Raw genomic sequence first — 9,194 nt, 5'->3', positions numbered from 1 at the left:
AGTGTTACCACAACATAACTAAGCTGCTTCTGCTTGCATTATAAGGTACAGTGACACAATGGTGGCTAGTGCTACCAAGGATTTGGATTTAATTCCCAGACCTGACAGTGTCTCTGTGTAGTCTGCATGCTCTTTTCATGACTAGGTTATGTACAGATGCAATGTTTTATTCCCACATTGAACATGCTTGTTAGGTTAGATGAGGACTCTAAACTGACCTTATGTGAGGTAGAATGTCTGGGTACATTAGTGTGCCCTCTGCTGGACTGGAAGAGTGCATTCCTTTCTTGTGAGCAACTGTCGATTTAAGGGGTTAGTGGAATATTAGTAATTTCCACTAACTGTAAAATAGATGAAAACTTGTAAATGTATTTGTCAAAGACAGAAAAAAAGCTTGGCAGCTCCAAATTACTGCCACGAGCTTGCAACGAGCATGATAATTTAATATAGTATAAAATATAAAAAGATACTTTGACAACGCAAACATTTTCAAAACAAGACTAACGGAATACAATTTACAGCTTAGCTTTTGTCTTAAAATATATTTGAAAAAGTTAAAATTAAAAGTTTTAAATATGAACTTTTTAAACGCATTCGTAAATAAATATATAAATTGTATATTCTTTACGATCTAATAAACTAAAATTCTTGCTACAAAGCACAGTCATTTATAATGTTGAACGACATATAAAAAGATCTTCACTTACACTGTTATATATTAAACATTTTTGGAGTACTTTGCAATCATTGTCACTAACAGAACAAAATTTTATATACCACAAATACGGAGCATTTGATATTTTTCTGGTGTTTTGTACGATGTGATTCGTTTCATGAAATAAGAATGCTCTTTTGTTATTAGTGGTCTTCATTGCCTGACAAGATTTTAAGCAAACTGACAAAATATAGTCAAAACACTAATGATAAAATTAAATCCTTTGTGGTTTGAATCATCCGGTAGTAACTGCCGCCGGTCTTTTGACAAAGAACTGCTCCATCATATCGCGATTACAGATGACTGCATTTTGCGTTGAAAGGGTTTTTAAATCATCTTACAAGGCATTATAAAGGAATAAATAAAGAAAGCAATGTCCTTTAGAGATCTGCGATGAGCCCACTGTGCAGCCCTGAAAGGGTTCTGAATTGATACGATAGGACATTTTCGGAAGTCCCAAAAGACGAGCGCACTCAGCCTAGGTCCATGACAAGCCGTCAAAACGCCACTTACAGAGGATGAATCTGTGAAGCACTGTGTTTGAACATCGCGGTCATTCAGGCATTCAAGTGGAAACTAAATCCCTGCAATGTATAGCTAGCCCTCACACTCTTCTGATACAGTGCACACTCCCTGGGACACTAACCTTGGTTACACTGTTATTTTGCAGGCGATCGAACCTTTTAAGCAGCGCCTCTGACGAGCAGCACGACAATTTTGGTAGAAGTGTCAGGGAATCTCTTTTGATGTCTGAAATACATGACTCTGTTTCTAAAAAATCTCAGTTCGTTAATCGTGGGGATGTGTTGTTACCGTGCCCACAAATAATTTATAAACAGAGCGATACAGTTGAGTAGCTATGCGATTGATTAGCTTGGAGGGCGTGCTTTCAACTTCACAACCCAATAATAAAAAGATAACAACCAAGTGTGCGTATATTTTCTTAATCGTACTTCTAGTTTTGGGGAATAGACATGGTGTGTGAAAATTGTATATTGACTTTTTTGTATTTATTGAGAGTATTTTAGCTAGTGTGTCATCAAATTATATAGTAAAGGCGATTCAAATGAATGCTTATTTATCGTTACGCTGTCATTATGATACTATAGGTGTTCCTTTGCTCCGTTCTTCTGGTGCCTCTGAATTATCTGATAAAAGGCGATACTGTCTCTTTAAGGGGACATTCAACCCTAATTAACCAGAATTCCGAACGGTGTTAGTAGTCGGCAAAGGACAGACGAAACAAAATGGGAGAGATTCCACTTGTCGTTTCCACTACAAGCGAGAGAAATAACCCCACGTTACTTTGATTGACAGCAGAACAAACGTCCTCCTGTTCGCTCACTGGCCTTACAGAACGTCATTAAGTGGGAGGGGAGTTCTTCGCTAGGCGGAGCGACAAGTCTATCTTCTATTGGTGAATTGTGTCGTAAACGTCAGTGCTCCACGTGGGTCAGTACCTGGAAACCCAACCCTTTGTCTGTAATTGGCAGTTAGTGCAAGAGTGGTCGCGAGTGGTGGGAGGAGTCTCTGTCGATGGCCAATCACAACGATTCTCTTTTAATACCGGCCTCGCCTCTAAACTGCCTGTCTCAAGCTTTCCTGCTCGCGTGGATGTACGGATGTTGTAGTTCTCGCGGAATCATAATAAAGCGAGAAACGGAAGCAAGAAAATTGTAAAACGACTACATTACCCAAAAACGTTTGACGGTGCTTGCTGGTTTGTTGTAAATATATCTATCTATCTATCAGAATTTCAGTGATTCGCTGCTGCTAAATTTGGTCAAAGAAGTCACTACAGAAGGCTTGTTGTTAGATCTGTCGACGGAGCACTTTGTAGACGCTTCTTCTCTCTCCGTTTGGATTTTGATGGTTTATAACGCAAAATGTGCAAAAAGAGAAAGTGATACATTTCTCAAGGAAGCTTTGACCGTCGGAAAATCTTTTCTTCGAAGCAAGACAAGGCGAAATAAGCGCAAAATAAAGCATGTCAAAGCAAGAAGAAAGAGACTTCTAAGAACGTGGTAAAGGAGAACAAATATCAACGTAAATCTTCAGGAACGTGATCCGGATACTTTCTCAGCATGTGTATGAAACTTAGCCAGGATTCCTGTTGGATTTTTCTCTACATTTACTAGGCGGTGACGTTTTAAGTCGAACCGAGTTGCGAAGAGAGAATCTTGTTTTAATTTGCAACTCCGATACTTCCTCGTCACCGAAATCCTATACAAACGGCAGGAATGTCTCTGGGAAGGGATATAAACTGCTTCAATTGTACCAAACAGTAGTTGGAGGAAATACTACTTGTTAAATCTGCTTTCTCTCGCTTATTCTCTTCAGGGTGTAAATGAGCTACGTGGTATTGAATTTGCGTGAATAACGTACAAGTTATTTTCTCACCTCCCCCTTTTCTTCTTATCTCAGATTTTTTTTTTTGGCATATCGTGGAAGGATTAAATACCATTTTGATGATTCGAGATCTGAGCAAGATGTACCCCCAAGCCAGACACCCAGTAAGTGAAAAATGGAAAGGGGGCGGGGGGGTTGGGGAGGGCACCGAATACAACAAAAGCGGTCAGACTCTTGCGTGATCCCGGCGGAGGCGAGGCGGCTCTAGTTAGTATCGTATTGCTATCGCCTCGCGTGGAATCCCGCTTTCGTTGTCTCCTCGGCAGTTTGCTTGTTAGCTATGTCTACTTGGGGTGTCGCTACGTGTGCCAGCAGTAAAGCAGCTCGAAGAAAATGTGTTCAGGAACGGCGAGTGATCCAGCACGGCAGCCACCTGCCAGATCTTCAGAAATTACTTTGATTTTGCCAGCCGCTTTTCAGTTCCCCGGTCCGTGGTTTATAGCCCATTAAAGCTTCACTCCAGTTTGTTAACCCGAGGGTCGCCTCGTTCTGCGTTTCCACCGGGCTTGCGGGGTGATTTGTTTGTACAACGCCTCTTTCATAACCTCCGCTGTGTAAACCCCTCCCTCCCTTCACTTGTCTCACTTGAAATGTACGATGCTTATCTTTTTTTTTTTTTTTTTTTTAATCTTTTTTTAGGCTCCCCACCAACCTGCCCAGCCCTTTAAATTCACCATATCGGAGTCCTGTGATAGGATAAAAGAGGAGTTTCAGTTCTTGCAGGCTCAATATCACAGGTAAAGTTTTGCAGCACAATCTCATTATTATTTGTTGTTATTACATGATATGATGATGGGAGTTAATTTTTGTTTCTCCGCCAGTCCTCTTGCCTTTAGCCAGATAGTAGTTGGTCAAGTGGCTACCTTCCAGAATAGGGCACTTTCACGCTTTAAAAAGAAAAAAGTGTCCCCTTTCGGTTGAATTCAGTTTCTTCCTGCATCAATACAGTATTTTGATTTGAAGTTTAGTGTCACAAATGTTGACGCTCCATCCATACGGGGCGTTTTCTTTATTAAGCAGCCAGGCAAGTTCCTGTGTAAGACCGTATGATCTGCTCATGATTTAAAAGTGTGCAATTTTTGCCAGTATTTTTATGATGTTAATTCCATTTACACGTGACGGTTTGTTGTAGCCGTTGTTTTTAACATTATTATTCGGTGTTTCTTGAGTAAGTGACAACAGTAACAGCAGTGTTTTAAAATAATCTTGGCGCGTTTTAGAGAGCACCTCTTCAACTTTTTAGGTACAATTGTATACCCGCAATATACTAACTGTGTAGTGACAATTTATTTTGGTTCTATTGAGGTGCAAGTTGTTACGAAAATCATCAGTGTGTATACCTTGTTTATGATGGACGGTCATGTCGTCAGCGCAGAATTGTGCAGACGGGTCCGTCATCAAGCTTTTATGACTGTTTCGTGTTAATCAGTGACGAGCTATTGATTGAAAATATTTTCTTTATTTTTACTTAGGCAAGGTAAAATATGTGTTCTGTAAACGTGCATGTATTGATATGCGCGCGTGTCTATATAATGTGTGTGTTTATAATATGTGTATGTATGTACAGTATGTGTATATGTATTGATATGTGTTTGGTTATATAGTGTATAGATTCAAATTTTCCAAGCCCTCATAATCTAGTGCAGGGAATGCAGTTTGCATGTTTATGTATATGTGGATGGTGGGTGGGTGTATGTGTGTTTATAATAATTCGTATTCCTGACCCCTACTCCTGGCATTTGATTGTGTTAGGCGGCTTTCAGAACGTTTTCTTGTATGTTATTGCGTGTATGCATATGTTCATATATATACGCACAGTATGTTTGTGTGTGTATGTAAATGTAATATTAGTCTTCTCATAAATACGTACGTTTTTTTTTTTTATAAATGTACAATTTTATAATGCTTTGTTCCTATAATGTTAATTATGTCTATTTAAATAAAAAAATAGCAAAAACTGGTGTAAAAGGAACATCAAGAGTAGAACCTGTATGGAATGTATTTTGCAAAGTGCTTGAAACAGTGGCTTTTAAAAAGTGCACACTAGGAAATAATGATTATTATTCTTATTAATAAATCATGCAGTTAATATGCCAGGAGGTTTTTAGTGTCTTTTTTGGGGGGTAAATGTCCATATATTCAAATACTTCTGTTTAAAAGTACTTCTGTAGCTAAAAGCAATTCAGTTTTTAATTAAACACTTATACATATTCCTTCCACAAAGACCATTTATGTAGCTTCTGGCAAACAGGATTGTTCTAATTAGAGAAAAACAAGCATACATTTAAACAGCAAGATAAAAAATATTCAATCCGTATTTTGTCTGCAGGCCTTATAAGAAGTGTTAAAATTTAAGTATATCGCTTGTAACTGATGCCGCTAAATTCCTTCAGTTTGATTCAGTTTTAAATATAAATTGAATGGTACAATTTTTTAACAGTTCCAATGCTGGGTACTTTGTGTTTCTTTAATGGGAGTGTGTGTGTGTGTGTTTTTTTTTTTTTTTTAATTTATAGCCCTAACCTTCTCTCTCTCAAATTCTAACCAGTTTGAAACTTGAATGTGAAAAACTAGCCAGTGAGAAAACAGAGATGCAGAGGCATTATGTCATGGTAAGAAGACTGCATAAATTATTAAGATTTTGTTTTAGGATAGTTGTGTATATGATCTAGTGTTTTTTTTTTTCTTTCTTTCCCAGCTGAGGGTTTTATGTAATGCCAAATCTTTTGTAAGGAAAGCATCAGCAAAAGGATTGTTCAGTCTCATAATTTCTTTTCCTAATAACTTTTTTACTTTTAGTAATGTTTTTGCTTAGGCACAATGCTGTATGTTTGTGTGCACTCTTACTATTATAAATTTTTTGCACTTTAAACTTTATACCCATTTTTTTGACTAAAGCAATCTTAATTTTCATTTACCTTTCAGTACTATGAGATGTCCTATGGTCTGAATATAGAGATGCACAAACAGGTAAATGATTATTCCTTTTTGATGCAGCTATATTTACGCTCCATTCAGTTACTTTTTTTTTTTTTTTTTTTTTTTTTTGCTTCACTACCTTGCATTTTTTTTTAATTTCAGTTCCTTTAAGGTGTGATTGTGATGAAAGTTGTTCCGTTTTCTTTTTTGGATTCTTCAGAATACTGAACATGTGTTCTTGCAGGTTTTATATAGTAGGTAATGTCTGAAATGAAACTGATAGATAAGTCGCTGTCTCTGTTTTTCTGATAGGCAAATACTTTAAGTGACAACACGCAAACTACAAGGTTTTTTTTTTTTTTTTTGCATTAGTACGTTTGGTTAATTTATTTCTTGATTCTGACATTTATTAAATTGAATGAATTGTGATTTCTGAAGAAACCAATCTTTTACCTTTTTTATTTATTGAGAAAAAAATATACAAAATGTTACTTCTGTTCTTGGCTACCTTGTTAGCCTGCTGTACATCTGAAGAAGTCATTAGGCTTAAATTGTACTTTGTGTCCCTTGGCTCTAGTTAAGCAGGGACTAATCAGGAAATTGTGGATGCCTTTCCCCATCACAAAAAAAAATGGCAAGAGAATCCTGATAGGAGGAGAAGGTAATGAGAATCAAATCGTTACTTCACACTGACTGGTCATTAGTTCAGGCTGAAGATCAGCAAAATGGAACAGTGATTGGTGAAGCTTTGCTATTCCCAGCAGGGAAAATAGATGGGTTTCCACATGCCCTGCTAGCACTCTCTGGGGCTGAATGCATGAAACGGCAACTGCTGACCTCTGCTACTCACAGGGTGATCATTTGTTTTCATCAGCCTACGAATGCAAAATGTAGGGATCTGTACAATGGACCTGATTTGCTGCTGTATATGGCTATGTTCTTGTATTTGAAATGCTTATTTTTTCTGTATTTCATTCATAATTCTGAAGATAACTTGTTTTACTGCATTTACATTAGTCTACTGTAGATAGCTCTGTTTTTCTTTTGGCACATTAAGTGCATGATATTTCTTATGTGCCCTATGCGGCAGCATGAGATGTGTAAGCATTCTTTATACAGTACATATTATCAATGCAAGTAGTGTGTGCAGTCATTTTATTTTCATAAAGAAAACATGCTTTATTTGCAGCAAACAAATATAAATAGGACTATAGTTTGAGGTAATTATGATTTCAGTATACTTGATTTTTGAAATAAGAACTTGTTTTTTGAGTTGCTGTTTGATTTGGTAGTATTCAGCATACTGTGAGGCTGCTGAACGGAAGATATTCCAATTTAATGGAATCACGCTTTTTTTTTTTATGTGCACTGTAGCAATTGTTCATTTACTTTTGGTGTTGTACCAATAGGACATCATACTTGAAATACTATATTTGACGTCATGTTCAGTGCAATGTTTAATGTGTGAATATTTTCTAAAAATGATTCAGACTTTGTTTCAAAAACATTATTTAATTCCATTATTAAAATATGGGTAGTTCTAGATGTACTATTTGCATACAAATGTTTTTGTTTGTGTATATTGAACAGAAAATGTGAACATTTTGCACATATATTTCAACTAATGTATGTAATGTAATTTTAGCTTTTTTATTAGGTGAATTTTGTTACCGTGTTCATGCTACGTGTGTGGCACTTTTTTCTGGTGGTCTTCGTCTTAAAAATTCTTTTTTTTTTTTTTTTTTTTTTTTTATACCCCCTGTTACTTGTGCCTTGCTTCTTTGCCCTTGAAAAGTGTGAAAAAGGAAAAATGAAATGTAATACTTCAGTATGACCAAAGATACTTGGCAGGCAACTTAAGCAATCTGTGATATGTTATCTACTAGTTGTTGCCCCCCACCCCACCCCCATATAGATGTGTGTTTCTTATTTAAGCAGTTTCATTCGGTCTGCTGCAATACGTCTATTGAATGCTTTTAGCAAAGGAGTAGATCATTATCGGGCGATGTTACGCACATTATTGGAGTTAATGTCCTCATTCAAATATGTATCAGTATGGTTTATCAGCTGCACATGGCTTTGCTGTTTGTACAGTCATTACTCAGTTCCTTGTCATAATAATCTTATTACATAAAGAATTTATATGAATTCTGCCTCTGTTATAAGGTCATCTAAAGCTGTTTTTTAAAATTTCCATATCTTGATTGTGGGAGAGAAAAATAAAAAATTAACTGAGGAAGAAAACAAATGTAGATTGTCTGTGTGTGTGTGAAATATATGTTGACTTTCCACCTCCTGTTTCTTCCTGAGCACAGAGGCATATCTGTCTTTATTTGCTTTCTTAGGCAGACAATCTTGGTTGCTTTACTGTTTGGCTGCCCTTGTAATGGGAAACAGGCAGTAATGCAGGGAGATTGCCCTGCAGCACAAGCAGGCCTAGTTGTGGAGATCAAGTTAGGCTTATTCACTTATTAGATTTTTGTCCCAAGGGTGGGTGTGTGTGTTTGTGGGGAAGAGGTTGGATGTCCAGGAAGAGGGCAGTCTAATCACTGGAGGTAAGCAAGTAATTGTCGAACCTGATACTTGATACTTTGTAACTATTCTTCTGATAAATTCTCTGTCATCTTACGGGTGTTTGTGGCCAGATCGTTCATATTATATTAGTTTAGATATCTATTTTTCTGGTGTGTTTTGTGTGAAACTGAAATTTCTTGGAGTCATTACCACTGATGTCTGTAGTAGAGCATTGACTTCGTAATTCAGAAAATTAAACAGATAATACCGAATTAGATTGGGGTGGTATGTTTTTATGTGGAAGTTTTCTTTCAGACTTCTTGTACTATTTATGATTTACTTTTTGACAGAAAAAGTTGATAAGAGGCAAACAATTATCAACATGCAAATGTCATTTGTTATTGGAGGTCAGACCTCTCATTGCTTACATCAGATAAAAAAAAGTGGTGTGGGAAACCTATTCTAGTTTTAAAAATAATAATAATAATAACAATAATGTAAGTGACATTTTGAGAACTTTTTTTTTTGTCTCAGCTGTAGAATTTTTTTTTTACTTGTTAAAACAAGCAAGTTGACTAATGTACTTCATTTTCATTCATATACTTATAAAAATGCAAAAATCTTTAACACATGTGAA

At 36.5% G+C, this 9,194-nt stretch overlaps 1 protein-coding gene across 3 annotated transcripts in view; it reads left to right on the top strand.

The window, feature by feature from the left end:
- The first annotated feature begins 2,363 nt into the window (after positions 1 to 2,363).
- Positions 2,364 to 9,194, top strand: part of LOC114652192 (transducin-like enhancer protein 4) — a 194,357-nt gene continuing 187,526 nt past the window's right edge. The window contains exons 1-4 of one of the 3 annotated variants that reach the window (XM_028802439.2): positions 2,364 to 3,228; positions 3,764 to 3,861; positions 5,673 to 5,736; positions 6,050 to 6,094. In XM_028802439.2, coding sequence (XP_028658272.1) covers positions 3,184 to 3,228; positions 3,764 to 3,861; positions 5,673 to 5,736; positions 6,050 to 6,094 — 252 coding nt within the window. In that variant the 5' untranslated portion in view covers positions 2,364 to 3,183. Of the gene's footprint in view, positions 3,229 to 3,316; positions 3,552 to 3,763; positions 3,862 to 5,672; positions 5,737 to 6,049; positions 6,095 to 9,194 lie in introns of those variants that run through there. The other 2 variants (XM_028802438.2, XM_051928051.1) reach the window with 2 other exon arrangements.

The sequence above is a fragment of the Erpetoichthys calabaricus genome, chromosome 5, assembly GCF_900747795.2.
Source record: "Erpetoichthys calabaricus chromosome 5, fErpCal1.3, whole genome shotgun sequence".
NCBI classification, from domain to species: Eukaryota; Metazoa; Chordata; class Cladistia; order Polypteriformes; family Polypteridae; genus Erpetoichthys; species Erpetoichthys calabaricus.
The sequence above is the reverse complement of the archived record's forward strand: the minus strand, read 5'-3'. Positions and strand labels throughout refer to the sequence as shown.